At 46.2% G+C, this 18,408-nt stretch overlaps 1 protein-coding gene across 1 annotated transcript; it reads left to right on the top strand.

Moving 5' to 3' along the window:
- Positions 1 to 693: 693 nt before the first annotated feature.
- LOC145396208 (all-trans-retinol 13,14-reductase-like) lies at positions 694 to 17,790 on the top strand. The gene is made up of 13 exons (XM_080269643.1): positions 694 to 865; positions 1,134 to 1,264; positions 1,509 to 1,653; positions 2,007 to 2,139; positions 2,573 to 2,735; positions 3,197 to 3,317; positions 4,095 to 4,192; positions 8,557 to 8,659; positions 8,964 to 9,157; positions 10,932 to 11,046; positions 11,574 to 11,734; positions 12,579 to 12,729; positions 17,633 to 17,790. The coding sequence occupies exons 1-13, from the start codon at positions 694 to 696 to the stop codon at positions 17,788 to 17,790; spliced, it is 1,845 nt and encodes a 614-aa protein (XP_080125769.1).
- Positions 17,791 to 18,408: the final 618 nt, after the last annotated feature.

Genomic DNA, 18,408 nt, shown 5'->3' with positions numbered 1-18,408 from the left:
GGTTTGTATCAGTGCCACCACACGAAGGCATTCCTCCACTACCACACCAAAGTATTTTATCTATCAATCTATCTATACATCTACCTCTATGTATCTATCCAGTGGTATCCACATCTGTATGTCTATGAATATGTCTGTGTGTCTAGCCATCTGTCTGTTTTTCTATTTACACACACACACACACACACACACACACACACACACACACACACACACACACACACACACACACACACACACACACACACGCAGATGCAGTTGAGGAGTGAGGGGTGTGCCAGCAGCCGTGTCGAGGCCAGACCTGTTATACTCCTTTCACTGCAACTTGGCCTAAAACTGCTCTCTCTCCGCCTTGACTGCCGAGTGCGATAATAAGGTAATACTAGAATGCATTGCTAGTCATGAAGAAGTGCTCTGGAAAGGATATAGAGCCGTAGCATTGTCTTTTCTGCCACTGAGCTACGTGGGATGTGCTGCAGTTGGACGAAAATCCTGGCCAGGTTGGAGTGAAAAGAGTATAGTTTGTGTGGAGGTGGTGTGGTGGTGGCTGTGGTGGTGGCAGTGGTGGTGGCTGTGGTGGTGGCAGTGGTAGTGGCTGTGATGGTGGCTGTGGTGGTGGCTGTGGTAGTGGCTGTGGTGGACGTAGTGTTGCTGTGGTCTTAACATGCTTCTCACCCACAGACAGAAGGCAGGATGGGTGTGGTAGCGGCTGTGGTGGTGGCTGTGGTGGTGGCTGTGGTGGTGTTCAAGGTGTTCCAGTACCACACAGCCAAATCGTCCATCAATCCATTTAAAGATGATGCGCGTACAGACGTGAAGCCAAAAGTGATTGATCAGAAGCAGAGGGATGCTGTGTTGAAGCAAGGTGAGAGGAATTATTATTATTATTATTATTATTATTATTATTATTATTATTACTGTTATTACTGTTGTTATTATTATTATTACTATGGTGATGATGATGATGTTGTTCCTTTATTATTATTATTATTATTATTATTGATGATGATGCTGGGATGATGATGGTGGTGGTGTTGATGATGAAGATAATATGATACTACTACTACTACTCCCACTGCTACTACTACTACTACTACTACTGCTACTACCACTACTACTACTGTCTTCCCCAGGGTTCAGTCAGCACAAAGTCCCATCCCACCTCGACGCCATAGTCATAGGGAGCGGCCTGGGAGGGCTGACGGCGGCTGCTATCCTGGCGAAGGCGCAGAAGAAGGTGTTGGTTTTGGAGCAGCATGACCGGGTAAAGATAGGCACAGCTCTGTCTCTGTTTCTCTCTCACACACACATCTATGCCTCTCAGGGATGCGGGAAATTGTATGTGCTGGATCCGTAGATTTTATACGTGAAATAGTATGTGTTGGATCCGTAGAGTTGTGTGTTTATGTGTACCGAGACAAATAGACAAATATCAATCTATCTATCTATCTGTCTATCTTTCTGCATGTGTGTCTGTGTGTGTACGAACCATGTAAGTATTTTTGCAGGCTGGGGGAAGCTGCCACACGTTCACAGACAAGGGCTATGAGTTTGACGTCGGCATTCACTACATCGGCAAGGCGAAGGAAGGAACGACTGCCAAAACCTTAATTGACCAGATCACAAGGGGTCAGCTGGAGTTTGAGCCGCTGGGTGAGTTAGATAGATAGATAGATAGATAGGAGGATGGATAGATGGATAAACACACTATCTATTTATCTATCTATCTAGCTGTGTATGTCTGTCAGTCTGTCTGTATACCTTCCTATCTTTTCGCCTACCTACCCACCTACCTACCTGTGTGTGTGTGTGTGTGTGTGTGTGTGTGTGTGTGTGTGTGTGTGTGTGTGTGATTCCATTTGTGTACAGGTAGATAGACATAAACAAGTATCTATTTATCTGTGTATGTATGTATGTAGGCCTATGTATGTATGTATGTATGTATGTATGTATGTATGTACGTGTCTACCATATCAAAGTTACCATATATTTTTTTCCTTTTTCAGATGATATATTTGATGAAGTGATATTTGCCGAGAAGGAGAAAGAACCTCGAGTGTATCCAGTGTTTGGGGGACGAGGTGTGTGGGAGTATGACTTGAAGCAGAGATTTCCACGCGAGGCTGAGAATATTGCTAGGTAAGGCATATTATTATTATTATTATTATTATTAGTAGTAGTAGTAGTAGTAGTAGTATTGTTATTGTTATTGTTATTATTACTACTACTACTACTACTACTATTATTATTATTATTATTATTATTATTATTGGTGGTGGTGGTGGTGGTGGTGGTGACAGTAGTAGTGGTAGTAGTAGTTGCCATCCCTGACTTGCATGCAGTGCCATAACAAGTGATTAAAATTAGACTGATGATGATGATGATGATGATAATGATGATGATGATGATGAGGAGGAGGAGGATGACCATGACGATGATGATGATGACGACGATGCTGCTGCTGCTGATGATGATGAGGAGGAGGAGGAGAAGGATGACGTTAATGAGAAAGCCCAAACACGTGCGCTAAGGGGTTAAATTCATCAAAATCCATCCGTCCATCTACTTGCAGGTTTTTCCGGGCCGTGGATGAGGTGTCTGAAGAAGGCCTCAAATCCATGGTCGTCAAACTACTTCCTCTATGGCTGGTTCGACTCCTGCAAGTTACAGGAATCTACCAGTACCTGACAGACTTCTATAAATGGAACGCGAGGACGTGCAAGGAAGTGGTTTGGGTAAGGGAGCTACGTAATGTCTTCTTTTTAGTGATTTATTCTCGTTCCTTCTGCGTTTTATTTTTTTATTTTCATTTTTGGCGCCTATTGATGTTTTTTTTTAAATGATTTTTTTTGAGTGGGGGAAAGAGGTTATGATGATGATGATGATGATGATGAAGGAAAAAAGATGATGATGATGATGATGATGATGATGAAGAAGAAGGTGATGATGATGATGATGATGACATTGGTTGTGGTGGTGGTGGTGGAGTGATGATGATAATGATGATGATGATGATAATGAAGGAAGAGAAAGAGGAGAAGAAGAAGATGTTGATGTTGTTGATGATGATGCTGACGAAACGATGATGATGATGATGATGATGATGATGATGATGATGATGATGATGATAATGATGATGATGATGATGATGATGATGAATTTCCTTGCTCACTCCCTCTCTTTCATTCTTTCTCAGGAGATGGTGCAAACTCAGGAACTGCGTGACATCCTTTGCTACGCCTATGGAGACTTCGGCACGCCTCTCAGCAAAGCAGCCTTCCCTATCCTGGCTCTCATCCTCTCTCACTACTGCAAAGGTGGGGTATAGGAGAGAGAGAGAGAGAGAGAGAGAGAGAGAGAGAGAGAGAGAATACAAGTTGTCTACATCCTTTCCCCAGCACTTCCTCGTGACTTGCATCGTGTTCTAGCCTTCTCAGTAGCCGAATTAGACAGTACTGTGGCTCTACATCCTTTCCACAGCACTTCTTCGTGACTTGCACCCTATTCTAGCTGTCAGTGACCGAATACATCCCTTCCACAGCACTTCTTCGTGACTTGCACCCTATCCTGTCGCTCAACCTCTCTCACTACTGCAAAGGTGGGGTTTAGGAGAGAGTTCTGTGGCTCTACATCCTTTCCACAGCACTTCTTCGTGATTTGCATCCTCTTCTAGTCTTCTCAGTAGCCGAAAAGGACAGTACTGTGGCTCTACATCCTTTCCACAGCACTTCTTCGTGACTTGCATCATATTCTAGCTTTACTCTCTTGTCACAATTCGGTATTCAAGATGGAAGGATGGTAATTTTGGGCCAAGATAGAGCTCTGTCATCTTGTTTTTGTTTTTTCTTGGAGGGAACAATTGTGCGGGTTTCTGGCCTTGGGTTCCTTCTTCTTTGCCTTTAAAAAAAAGTGTAGTTATAGATTTGGCAATACCCTGTTCGCTTTGACAATTCCCTCTTCCTTTTGACAGTTAATAAATCTTTAATATCCTTCCCTGCTTACCTCATTATTTATTTTTTTAATCTATTTATTTTTTAGTTATAAGGAAAAGTATTTAAAGTTTCAAATAATTCCAGATCCCGTTTTCTTTGCAGACGGGGCCATGTACCCTGTAGGGGGGTCTTCGGAGATCGCCTTCAATATGATTCCGGTAATAGAGGAAGCGGGAGGCAAAGTTCTAGTGAGGGCGGAGGTAAGTGAGAGAGAGAGAGAGAGAGAGAGAGAGAGAGGGGGGGGGTTAATACTTTCCCTATTACCTTTTGTTACTTTCTTAATCTCCTTCCAAGACATCTTGTATTCCATTTCTCTCTCTCTCTCTCTCTCTCTCTCTCTCTCTCTCTCTCTCTCTCTCTCCCTCCCTCCTTGTCGGTCTTTTCTTTCTTCTTCTTCTTCCTCCTCTTCTCAGTATACTCTTTCTTCACATCCTCATCTCTACTATTTCCCATCCATTCACTATTTTATCTCTCCAGCATCTCACTTCATGTGGAGAGGATGCAGGGTGAGAGACTGACGTGGAGAGTGTATGTGAGTGAGGTGGAGGGGGAGGCCAAAGATGAGATGGAGGGATGGAGTGGAGAGGTATATGAGAGAAGGGGGTGCGAGTTGGGAGCAGGGCAGTGAAATGGCGGGGGACGGGGCGCCGTGGAGGCAATTTGTTTGTGGCCACCCCGTATGGTATTAAGGCGTCTGGCAATAGATGGATAGATAGATTTCACTTCACCTCCTCACTTCACCATGCTATTCCTTCCACCCCCTCACCTCTTCTCCTAACCCCCTACACCAACTCACACGTCACTCCAGTTTCACCTCTAAACACTACGTCCTTCACTTCTCTAATCCCAGAACGATCATCTTTCTATGTATGTATGTATCGTTAAAACCAGATTGGACACACAAACTAGGTATACATAAACACCTCTACTATATATGAATTATGCCCACACACACTGGACACACACACTAGATACACACTAAACACATACACACTAGACACATACACACTAGACACACACACTAGACACACACTAAACACATACACACTAGACACATACACGTATACACATTATACACATACACACTAGACACACACACTAGACACACACACTGGACACACACACTAAACACATACACATATACACACTAGGCACATACACACTGGACACACACACTGGATGTACATCAGCACCTCTACTATATATGTATTGTGCTCAACCACTCAACATTACACTTATATAAGGAACGTCCACCCTTGCTTCACCCAACACAGCAAGTTCACAGACAAACACGCACCACCACAGCCATCCAAAACCAAAACAGGATCCACCAAAAACCATCACCAAACATCCACCCCTTAGAAGCTACACTACCCAGAGAGACACAAGTACATCCAGGACACCCAGCCAGACTGCAGTGTGGCCACCTCCCTTCCCTGCCAGTACACCAACACAAAACACACCTCACAAACAATCTATTTTACTCACGTTAATCCAACCACACACCACACTCGCTTCATGCACCACGCTACCACATGACAATCCTACCACAAAATATCAACAAAAGACCTCCGGGAGCGACCAGCTGAAGTGAGCAATTTGTTATGCTAGGTGTTTTTAAGGCGGCTTCCCGTCCTAGGAACGCCTATTCTATAGCCGAGTTCCTTTTCTAGACCGGAGCTAGGATACACCACAAGAGGAACAGGGTATATAAACTCTGGACAGCTGCTTTATACGTATATTACTAAGCCTTTCCTTACAATACAAACAAGTCACCCAGTACTCTATACAATGTCAAGGAGTGTTAGACAGGACTCGGACTGGCAGGTGTATCAGGTGTATCTTGCAGGATACTCACAGTCGCGAGGATATAGGACAGACACTGTAAATACTTGGCTCGAGGTTATACACAGTTTTAATATAGGGTTGCCTGTCTCTTCAAGATATGTGTCAGTGTCCCTCTTTATAATAAGTGACGGTGGAGTAGCGTCTCTGATATTATGAATACACAGGTGTGCGTAAACGGGGTATTTATGAGGGGAACACTGTCTTTGTCACTCACTATTTGCACTGTTCACATACGGTTCTTGTGTTATAGTCACTATTTGGTGGGGGATCGTCGAGAGCTCGGCCCGAGCAGAGGTGGCCTGGGGATTAGCAGGTGCCGGCCAGGTGTTGGTGGGACCATCTCTGGTGTTGCTTTCTCCAGAGGCCACGGAACCACCCGCAGAGGTGTCGTCACTCGTGGTGGGCTGGGGTCGGGGGTGGTAAAGGGCCCCTCGCTGGTGGGGCTGGGTATGGGGGTCTGGCCCTTTGGACTGGGCCAAATAGCTCCTGCAGGTGCCCCTGTCGGCGTCGGGTAGGGGAAGGGCGTTGCCTTCGCCTGGGACTGGGAGGGTCATGCCCCGGGGTACTGGGGGGGCCGTCCAGGGTCCGTTGCCTGCAGTCTTGCTCCCGCTGCGCCGCCGTCAGGGTCAGACTGCGACGTCACCTTCAGCAGGAGTCCGTCAGGGTCTGCTTTCTCTCTGGCGCTGGCTGGAGGGCGTAAACCCCCGGGGATAACACGGGTCCACTCAACCAGTCCACTAGACTGAAATTTTCCTTTCGTGGGCTGCCTTGGGTTGGAGGGATAGAGGCGCAACTCGCTCTGCCACAGGATGGGCGGGCTGAGCAAGGGTTGCCCTCACGTCGTGAAGTCACACGGGGTGAGAGACTTTTAGGGTGTCTCTCCCTGGCACGGCTACAGGCCGTCGCCAAGGTCTCTTGGGCAACAGGAGGAGGGCGGCTATAGGCTGTCCCTTTCCTGTCGGTGCGGCTACCAGCTGTCAACGGGGCCCGACTCCCTGATGGGACCATGGATGGAGTGTGGCTGCTGGCTGTCACTTGTCCATGGGCATGACTACAGACTGTTGCCGGTGTCCTGTATGAGGAGCGACATGTAGGCGAGGAGCTGCTACAGGCCATCTCCTGACTACAGGTGTGGCTACAGGCCGTCACCGGTGTCATGCTCCCCGAGGCCACTGCAGAAGGAGAGGGGGCATACTGCTCCTTCCCCAAGTGCGGCTGCAGGCCATCACTGGTTCTGCAGGGAGGGTAGGCAGCGCTTGGAGCAGCTACAGGCCATTTCTTTTTATGCGTGGCTACAGGCCGTCGCTGTATTGTGCAGCTACAGGCTGTCGCTGTATTCGAGCGGCTACAGGCCGTCTCTTGATATGTGCGGCTACAGGCCGTCACTGCGGTGCTGCCAGAAGCTGGGTTTTCAGCTCCACCCCAATCCTGGTGAGGGCCGGCTCGACCAGAGGGTAACACACCCGGACTGAGATGTCTGTGCCAGGTGCTGTCCGTGGAATAGGGGCGTGCGGCCATATGGGACATACGCCCATATTGCACGGACTGTGAGCGCACCCTACACACCCCTCCATTGTCGCCTCCTGGGGGTGTTGTGGTGCCCTTGGTTGCCACGGCGGATATTTCACAATTAAGCTCGATTCACACGACCCGTTTTGGTTCCAACAGGCAGTCCGCCGGCTTGACGCCGTCAGAATGTTGTGTTTCACATGACGCGTTCCCGGTCCGTCCGGCATTGTCATTCAGTGTGTGCTCATTGTTGCGTGAGGATCATGGTTGATCGGTCTCCAAGTAATTTGACGGCAACTGCTCTGCAATTAGAGGAAGAGGAGAAAGAAAAAGTTCGTGGAAGGAGGAAAAGGTTATGGGTACACCAGTCATTGAAAAAGAGAAGGTCTATCTACTATCTACCTACTGCCAGACGCCATAATCCCGGAAGGGGTGGCCATTTGACTTTGAGTTAGTTGTTTTACAGGGAGGGGCACTAACCCTCCACCAACCCACTTGTTGACATGTAGGGACCAAAGAGAAGGTTCAAGAGAGAATTCTGGACCCTGCATAAAGAACTGGCAGATGGTGATGTAAAATTTTTCAGTAGTCCTGCTGGAGCAGTGCCCTGAGATTGATACAGCATATCCTGTATTAAGGCAAGAAAAACAGTGAATTTTACCTGCAAAGATTATGAGTTATAATTTCATGTATTATAAACTATTGACACATTCACCTGGTTTGTTTACTTCCTCGCCAGTTGCATTCAATATCTTATCTTTATGCAGATTATCACTACTTCTTGATAGTCATATCAAATAACTCTTCATAAGAACACACAAGTTCAATCAGCCTTTCGTCCATGATGCCAAACAATGAACTGTATGTGTTATCTACATGGACAAGGCGGTAACAGTGAGCCGTGGAATGGACGGGTACGCTACGTGCCCTTGTTCACATGAGTCATCACCAACCCGACAGGCTGGCGCCAAGTCGCCAGCTAGCCGGCCAGGATTTCTCGAGAAGATATCCGTGACATGTTGGTCGGCTGACGGACGGGTGCTGCCGTCAGCTCGACGGGTCATGTGAACAGCTACATTAGAATGCATGTCAGAAATATCGACGGCTTCTAGCCACCGGACTGCCTGTCAGAACCGAAACGGGTCGCGTGAATCGGCCATTACCTGTAGCAGTGAAAAGACTAATAATTTCCGTCACATACTTTCAGGTAACTCAGATTCTGGTGAGGGAGGGACGGGTGGTGGGGGTGGAGGTGAAGAAGGGAGGCGATGTGGTCACCCTTGCTGCTCCCTTAGTCATTTCCGATGCAGGTGGGTTCCAGGGGTGTTCAGTACAATGTTCAGTGTTCCAGGGGTGTTCAGTACAATGTTCAGTGTTCCAGGGGTGTTCAGTACAATGTTCAGTGTTCCAGGGGTGTTCAGTACAATGTTCAGTGTTCCAGGGGTGTTCAGTACAATGTTCAGTGTTCCAGAGGTGTTCAGTACAATATTCCAGGGGTGTTCAGTACAATGTTCAGTGTTCCAGGGGTGTTCAACACAATGTTCAGTGTTCCAGAGGTGTTCAGTACCATGTTCAGTGTTCCAGGGGTGTTCAGCACGATGTTCAATGTTCCAGGGGTGTTCAATACCATGGAAAGTCTACTGCCTAAGTCCATCGCATCCAAATCTTGCCTATGGCCTTTCGTCCTGTCACACCCACACAGTATCAGCTGCTTGACTGTCTTCGTCGGCATCAACACTTCAGCGGAAAATCTGAATATCATACGGAAGAGAAACGCATGGATATACTCTGAAAATAATATAGACCAGGTGAGGCCTTTGTTTCTTCCTTTTTCTGACCTGTGTTTCTTTCTTTTTTCTGGCGTTTGATGATTTTTTCTGGCCTTTGTTTCTTTCTTTTTTCTGCCTTTGTTTCTTCCTTTTTCCGGGCCTTGTTTCTTTCTTTTTTCTCGCCTATCTTTCTTTTTACTGGCCTTTGTTTCTTTTTTCTGGCCTTTGTTTCTTTCTATTTTCTGGCCTTTGTTTCTTTCCTTTTTCTGGCCTTTGTTTCTTTTTTCTGGCCTTTCTTATTTCTGGCCTTTCTTTCTTTCTATTTTCTAGCCTTTGTTTCTTTCTTTTTTCTGGCCTTTCTTTCTATTTTCTGGCCTTTGTTTCTTTCTTTTTTCTGGCCTTTGTTTCTTTTTTTCTGGCCTTTCTATCTTTCTTTTTCTGGCCTTTGTTTCTTCCCGTTTCTGGCCTGTTTCATTATTTTCCTTGCCTTTCTTTCTTTTTTTTTTTTTTTTAGTTCCTCCCCCTTAGCTTGGAGGGTATTTTTTTATTTTTATTTTGTTAATTATAGCTCTATATCCTTTCCACAACACTTCTTCGTGACTAGCATCATTTTGTGGTGTTCATCTCTTGCTACAGATGAGCAGTCAAGAAGAGATTGCAATTTATTATGCTACTACTACTGCTACTACTACTACTACAACTACTACTACTACTAGCCTACCACTACTACTTTTTTTTTTTAAATCTCCATCCATTGGTGAATTATATTGTGAAGATCAGCAACAACCTTGCTAATACAGTTCACCAATTAGAGTTGTAATGTGAAGGTTAACACTAACCCTCATATTACAATCCGTTGGCCCCAAGCACGCCAACGGCTGTGCTGACCAACCATCTACTATTACTATTATATTTACTGATATTACAGTGTAAATAAAGACATTCAACTATTGGAGTCGCTGGTCTATGCGACTCTCGACCACTGTACGAGCTTCGTAATCCATACCCGCCAGAGAGACAGGCCTGAGGGCTGATGATCTTGTGCCTCTGAGACATAGCAGAGCAGACCTCACGAGGGAGAATGGCAGTCGACATCTCATCCAGGCCATAACACAACTATGCGGTTGACGTTTCTTCTCAGAAAGAACCTCTGCCAGTCTCGAGTAGAATCTCACAGCCTCTGGACTCATCCCACCTGATGCTGTGAACACAAGGGCAGTGAATCGACCGTGGTCCACATGTTGGATCCTTTCTTGGTAGTTTCTGTTTATTTCTTGTTCATTCCTTTTGTGTGCAGCTTCGAGAGACAGTTCACGGTGACATGCTGCCATAGGATCGAATATCCTGATGTCGAAGAACGCCCTCTGTCCAAGTGTCCAGAAACCTCGAGCAGTAGCACTGACATCCACTCTTGCATCATTTGATGTGTTTGCTGTTCTGTGGGTGAAGTGCTCGCCGTCCAGGGGTAGCAGAGCTGGCTCAATCGTGACATCATGGCATATTTCCTGCAGCATTTTGGCAGTGAGGTCACGTACTTCATCGTGTCGGATGCAAACAAAGCCTCCCTTCTTGCATACCATTGCATGGTTTGCATCAAAGGCAGTGCCACAGGCACAGTGTTGAGGTAGGTTCTCTATTGGTCACCCATATCTCAAGGCTATGGCGTCAATAAAGTCTTGTTTGTTGAAGTGGAAGCCTTTTGCCTACTACTACTACTGCTGCTGCTTCTGCTACCACCACTACTACTACTACTGCTACTACTACTACTACTGGTGCTACTACTACTGCTACTACTACTTTCTCTGTTTCACAGCTGATGGAAAATTATCTAAGTCTGAGCCGAGAGGAGGCGATGAAGAAGGACATTCCCCTGATGTTCCTGTCTTTCTCATCCACCAAAGACCCGCTGTGGGAGATGCGATTTCCTGGTGTGTATAATGACTCTCTCTCTCCGTCCACCTCATCCTCGGTCCCCCTCTCCCCCTTCACCACATCCTTCATCCCCCCTCTCCCCCTTCACCTCATCCTTGGTCCCCCTCTCTCCCTCCACCTCATCCTCTGCCTCCCTCTTCCCCTCCACCTCATCCTTGGCCTCCATTTCTCCCTCCACTTCATTCTCGGTCGGTCTCTTCCCGTCACCTCATCCTCAGTTACCCTCCCAATCCCACTACCTCATCCTGTAACGTACTTTCGTAGTTGTTATGCTGTCTGTTAATTTAGTCTTGATCCTTCTAGATAATTTATACGCACAAGAAAGACCTTTTGTGTTTAGAAAAAGCTACAATAATTCCTTTACTTAAATCATGGTTTTTTAAAGTGTGTTCTTGCTGTTATGATTTTTATTCAATGTAAAGATAAAGTTGATGAAGATGAATAGCATTAGAATGAATACGATGAAAAGGAGTAAGATCGTGATGCGTATATTTCTCTCTCTCTCTCTCTCTCTCTCTCTTAGGCAAAACCACCCTGTCCCTAACGTCGGTGATGCCATACGAGTGGGTGTCAGAGTGGGAGAAGCGTCCTGTGATGAGGCGAGGCGAGGAATACGAGATTATCAAGAACACCTTTGGCCACAAGGCGGTTGAGCAGGCGTGTAAGCTCTTCCCAGACATCAGGGTGAGGATACACACTTCCAGTCTCACGATGTAGGCTACACTTAGAGAAATAAGTATCCTCCCAGGGGTTTGACCAATGCGTAGCGAAAAAGTTGAATAGCCTAATTTGAGATGCACACTGGTAGAGATATAATTTTTGTTGATTTGTCAAGTGTAATATTTCTATAGACGGAGCTAAGCACAGTAGATAGCTTTTTTTTTTTTTTTTTTTTTTTTCTGACACTACATAGTTGGCATATCCAAGTCCCGTAATCCTCCTGCATCTCCCTGCAAGGACTTATACAGCAAAAACTAACACTCATGACTGTTTGGTAGGCTGGAGCACCTACCATCCACTCACTCGGTGCCTTTAAGTGTCTCCTCGTTGAGTGATGAGCTAAACGGTTTCCTGTACCGCAGGAAAATATTTAGTAAGTTAGGTGGTGTTCATGTATTCAAATGATAAGCTTTCTCAAACCTCCGAAGTCATGGGAGGGCACACCACTAGCCGATGGACAGGGGTATAAGATCCCTGGCCCTGGGCACTATAGGCCTGGCTGTGTGGGGTTGAAATGAGAGTACTCGTTCTCCAAGGTGGATTGCCGACCGAGGGTAACGAGCTCCACGTACTCCACTCATCCACCCTTTGGTAGGTCTTGTTTTTCATTCTGCTGGGAGTCTAGTCAAACTTCTCACCAGGCAAAAGCAGTTAGGTTGCTAGTGTAAGTCGCCAACAATCCGATTATGAAACAGGTAGTACTGGATTATATGAAACCAGTAGCAGATGGGGAAAAAAAAATCTGATCGTGTCAGACATGGAACCTTAATGTGTGATTGTGTGTCGTCTGGTTTCTTTCCGTGGCCAGGAGCACATTGACTATATCAGCATCGGCACGCCTGTATCCATCCGCCATTACCTGGGCACATCGAAGGGACAAATCTTCGGCCTTGACCACACCAGCGAACACTACTCTTTCTGGAACAACGCTATCCTCCGCCCCAAGACTGACATACCAGGTGAACAATAGCCACAATATCTGTCTATCCATGTATCTATCAATCCAACTATTTATCTACCTATAGTCAGAAGCCATAATACCATAAGGGGTGGCTACAAACAAATCATATTCATGTCGCCCTGCCCTCGTCCTATTTGGCCGCCCTCCCTCCAACTCACATCCCCTCTCTCATATATCTCTCCACTCTATCCCTCCATCTCATCCTCGGTCTGTTCCTCCCATTATCCCAGTCCACCTCACTCATACACACTCTTTCAGTCAGTCTCCCATTCTCCATCTAGCCAAAATAAATGCTTTAGTTTATATTGTGGGCAGGGAAAATGAAACTGCATCTCTCAGTGCTCCAACCTCTCCTAAATGATGAATTAACTCACATGGGACCTTCACATGTTACCATACTGGCATTAATACTCACTGTAACTACTGAATACATGCTTTGGTAGTTTTATTCAGGATTGGTGTAATGGTATTAGAGGGAGTGTTCATATGACACATCAGTTGGTCTTGTGAAAGCTGAAAATATTCCCTGTCCCAGCCTGTGATCTGACTGCCTATCTGTCTGTAGCTTGATCCTATAATCTCACAAGAGGTGACTACAAACAAATCGCCTTAATGTCACCCTGTCTTTTGCCAGTTTGCTGCCCTTCTTCCAGCTAACATCCTACTCCCTCATATATCCCTTCATCCCATCCCTCCATCTCATCCTTGGCCTCCCCATCCACACTCATATACACTCTTCTAGCCAGTCTCTCATTCTCCATCCCCATTCTGAACTCACATCCTTATTATGTGGATATAACACACTAAACTGCAAAAGCCTTTTTTTTTTTTTTTTTTTTTTTTTTTAAACAATTTTTTGAGGAAGCATATAAAATCTTGTCATCTATTCTCCTATGCATCAACCTTTATAAAAAAAAAAGTGTCTATGGAACTGTGTCCATATTCAGTGCTCTTGTTTTCCCTTCACTTTTTGGGTTTATGGTTTACAAACCCATTTGCAGAAGATACTAATAAATTTTTCCTTGCAGTTGGTAGTATTCGTTTATATAAATGACTTTTCTTCCATAGCATTTCCTTTGTTAATTTGTCTGATACTATTAAACAAGGGTCTGAGAGGCTTTGCCCCCTCAGCTAGGAGTCACTTGCGACAGAAGAAAATGTCGGTATCAAACAAATACAGTAATCACTCTAATATCCGGACGCCCAATAACCGAACATCCCCACTACCCGGACCTTATCGTCCTGGGATCAAACATTCCCAAAATGGTCCGAAAACCCAAAAAAATAAAAAAATAAATCGATTTTTTGCCGTCCGTAATTTGAACTTGCCGCGCGCCGTGGGAGAGCATTGTTTTGGTTTGTCATTCCTCCGACGTCCGATAGAGCGCCGCTGCATCCTCCCCACTTCCCGCCTGTCTCTCACCGCGACTGGACCTACGCTCTTCGTAATGACTGCCCACGTGCTCGCTTTTGTGGTGGTGCCGTACTTGCTGCAAGGCCTCCTGCTGCTCTCGGCCCTCCTCTTAGTGTGTGTGATGATGGCCCCGCCACCTGAGAAAAGGAAGAGAGTGGTGTTGACTCTGGAAAAGAAGAGGGAGATATTGGAGAAAGTTGATGCGGGTTGGTCTTCTTCCCGCATTCTCCGCGAGTTTAACCTGGCCCGGTCGAATTTGTTCGATATCAAACGTTCCCGAGACAAGCTCATGCAGTACACGGCTGACTTCTCGTCGAGAAGCAAACGCAACGTGGAAAGGAAGGTTATGTTTACCCCCAAGTTTGCAGAAATCGACCGATCCACGTTGATTTGGTACCGACAGCAACGTGCAGCTGGTGTGATGGTACGTGGAACGGAGCTGAAGGCTGCTGCTGAGAAGTTTGCAAGGCTTCACGACGCCCTAGACTTCAAGGCATCCGAGGGTTGGCTCTTCGCGTTCAAGTTGCGGCATGGCCTTACTAACCGTAAAGCACATGGCGAAGCATTGGACGCTAACGAGGATGGAGTTGACGAGTTTCGGCACAAGGTGAAAGGCTTGATCGACAGGGAGGGCCTCACTCTCGGTCAAGTCTATAACGCAGACGAAACTGGCCTATTCTATCGCTCGGTGCCAACGAACACTCTAGCCGAGGAGACGGAGAAGCGTGTACCTGGCCGCAAGCTTTCCAAGGAACGGATATCTGCTTTGTGTTGTGCCAGTGCTAACGGCATGCACCGGCTTAAGCCCGTTGTTGTTGGCCGTGCAAAGCAGCCTCGGTGCCTTCGTGGGGTGATGGATGTCCTTCCTGTCGTATGGTACCATTCTTTGAAGGCATGGTTCACAGCTGTGATTTTCAAAGACTAGTTTCACCGTCACTTCGTCAAGGAGGTCATCCAGTACCAGACGAAGACACTGGGAATCCCTCGCGACCAGGTAAAGGCTCTCCTTCTGCTCGACAATGCACCTGTCCACCCGTGCGACAAGGACTTGGTTGCTGGAAATGGCCGTATTAGGTGCATGTTTCTGCCACCTAATACGACAGCGCTCATTCAACCCATGGACCAAGGAGTGATCGTGGCAACAAAGCGCCTGTACCGTCGGAAGTTCCTGGACGAGGTGATGGTTGTTCTCGAGGACGAGGACGAGCGCAGGGAAGGACGTGACACTCGAGGCCAGCGGACTTTGGAAAACCTTCGCCGCTACAACATCAAGTCTGCGCTGTACAACTGGGCTAGTGCATGGAAGGAAGTCCCTGTGAAAACTCTTGAAAATGGTTGGTCTCGTCTGCTTCTCGGAACAGATGTGGAGTACGATTTTCTGGGCTTTGACGTGGATGACTTCCATGCACGGCTACGTACGCACGGCGATGATGTTGATGTGGACGATGTACGTGAGTGGTTGGACGACGATGAGGGCGATCCTGGGTATCAGACGTTGTCTGATATCGAGATCGCGTCTTCGGTTGCTGGTGTCAGTCCCGAACTTGAAGATTCCGACGACGAAGGCGACGATGATGCGGACTCCTCTCAGCAGGACACTACTCCAGCCATCCCCAAGCTGAGCGCACTCCGGGAACATCTAGAGTTCGTCCTAGACTACCTGGAACACCCGGACTGCGACAGGGAGATGGGGCCCTTGGGACTCGTGGAGGAAGTGCGTGCTTTCCGGCAGCGCATCATCAATCGCCATAATCGTCGGTCCTTGCGTCAGTCAACGATTGACAGTTTTTTCAGGCCCGTGACCCCCGCTGTGCCAAGCCCTGGCTCCACTCCGTTGCCTCCCCAAGACAGGCCCTCATGCTCCTAGCCACAGCCCAGCACATCAGCTACAGTGGAGTCACCGCTCGATGTGAGTTTGCAGCTTTTGTCAGAGTCTTCTGTAGTCGGTACGCCATCACCACGACCCAGCGATGCACCCCTTGGTCGCCTGCCAGTGATACTCTCGGACTCTGACAGTGAATAAACAGCAAGAACTTCTCCACCAGACCACACGGGAATTTTGAGTGTTGTGCAGTGAAAAAAACAGTGTGTTGTGTTAAGGTTTTCGAAATGAGAGAAAAGACTCAGTGGAAACAAAATTTAACGTAACTAACCTTCTTTGTTTTGGCTTTGGAAAATAAAAAAAACTTGGGAAAAGTTAATGTGCAACACAAAATTAAAATGGAACATTATTTGGACTAAAGTGAACACTGTGAAGAGAACGGACTTCTGTGTGTTATTGACTAAGTTCAGTGCAAGACTTCAGGAAGAGTGTACTGCAAGTGTTTCAGGAAATCGTTCTTACTGTCAGAGTCCGAGAGGAGGCGGTTATTCATCGAGGTGGCCAGGGACTTGCTGTAAGTAGCCAGAATGTTTCATACTGTACTTTTTTCCATACTATACTTACCAGAATGTTTCATACTGTACTTTTTTCCATACTATACTTACCTCATGCATGTGCAGTAGGAATGTGTTTTTCTGAGGTAGGCTAGGTTAGGGTCCATAAGTACCAGAATGTTTATTAATGTATGAACATACTTCTAAACCATCATTTTATGTTTCTTTTGCATTTATTTCAGTCATTTATGTGCCTTATTGGTGTGATTTGGGTCTTAAATAGGTGCTATGCATGTCCAGAGGGAGTTGTATAGGTGTTTCTCTGAGTTAGGGTCCATAAGTACAAGTCCATAAGCTGGGGCCCAATATCCGGACAAAACCAATAACCGAACCTACCGATGGCTCTATTACTCCGGATATTGGAGTGATTACTGTAATTCAAATAGGCTATTGGGAAAAACAAATATGATCAGTAAAATAAAAGTGGACTCTTAAATCTTCACAGCCTGTTGTTGTTAGAGTTAATGTAGCTGTGGCACCAGGTTCATCTGGATAGGAACCTTGCAGAGAATAGGGAGGGAATGGCTAGGGAGAGGGTAGGGTGATCTCTGTATAAATGGGCAGCAGAGTTGTCTGGTCATGTCATGCCACTGCACATGAAGGTGTCCCTCTCCAATCAGTTGATGTAATGCTGCCTACTTCTTAGGTGACTCTACACTGAGAGAAAAACCCAATAATTTCCTACAGCCCAGCACACCACTCATAATGCTGGATGGTAATCATATAAACAAATAATGGGGTGGTGTGGTGCCTGCTATGGTGCCCTTGTAAACTGGGTGGAGACACAAATGTGGCATCCATCAGGAACCTAAACTCTACTCTTCTTCATGCCTTGCTCCAGTGAGGCACTGTTCGCTACATGAACAGCCCTGCAAAGGCAACTGCTCACCTGCAACGGATGAGTTTACTCGGCCAGACAGACCAGGGTTACTCTAGTACTGCTGCCATTATTACACCCCATGTAGAATACCTGCAGTAGTACAGCTGTTAATAAAAACCTGCTATCATCTTCAAAACATACTTTTAGGCTAACTTCCTTGTGTGTGTGCAGGTCTGTATCTGACGGGGCAAGATGTGTGCTCGTGTGGGTTCATTGGGGCACTGTTTGGAGGCATGCTGTGTGCTTCGTCAGTCCTCCAGCGCAACGTTATATCAGATCTCACCTCACTTCACAAGCGAATCAGACTTGGCAAGGATAAGAAAGAGTAACCACACTATGACTGAAGCTACGGCGTTACTTCAGTGATCCTGGTACAACAGTGTGTTCTGTAGTGTAGTGTGTTTATTTTCTAACTTGATGAAGAAGCCCAGTCCCTTGCATCTCTACTGATGGCAAAGTGTAATTGGACTGGTTAGTCAATTTAACTATGATCTGTTCACTTTAATTAGGGTACAGTTACCACCACCCTACTTTGATTTCTGAGCTGTAACAACTGATCAGCATTAGAATATGATGCTAGTCAGGAAGAAGTACAAGGGAAAGAATGTAAAGCCATAGTACTGTCTCATTCTGCCACTGACCTATGCAAAATAAGCTGCACAAGGACAACAACCTGAGCAAGGTTATGGTAAAAAGAGTATAGTAAACAGGGAGACTCATTTGTACCATATAACTAAATCTCATCTTATTTCAGGAACCATGACTTTAAGCTGAATTCATGTGATTGCCCATATATTATTATTATTATGATTTTTTTGTCACATTAAAACCAACCAACCATGGTCATCCTTTACACAGCCATATGAGCAGAGGTGAGGGGGCAAATTGGTTGGTATAATTCATTCCTCCACTACTGTTACTTTCAAATGACTGGCTCCAAACTATTG

Source organism: Coenobita brevimanus, chromosome 35, assembly GCF_032717465.1.
Source record: "Coenobita brevimanus isolate Jiangsu-jjx chromosome 35, ASM3271746v2, whole genome shotgun sequence".
Classification (NCBI taxonomy): domain Eukaryota; kingdom Metazoa; phylum Arthropoda; class Malacostraca; order Decapoda; family Coenobitidae; genus Coenobita; species Coenobita brevimanus.
This window is presented reverse-complemented; position numbering and strand designations above follow the sequence as displayed.

Excerpts from the sequence above, each read along its gene's own strand:
- LOC145396208 (XM_080269643.1), top strand. The coding sequence starts at position 694 with ATGGGTGTGGTAGCGGCTGTGGTGGTGGCTGTGGTGGTGGCTGTGGTG. Across the intron at positions 2,140-2,572 it reads GAGGCTGAGAATATTGCTAG|GTTTTTCCGGGCCGTGGATG; the intron begins GTAAGGCATATT and ends ATCTACTTGCAG. Across the intron at positions 3,318-4,094 it reads CCTCTCTCACTACTGCAAAG|ACGGGGCCATGTACCCTGTA; the intron begins GTGGGGTATAGG and ends TTTTCTTTGCAG.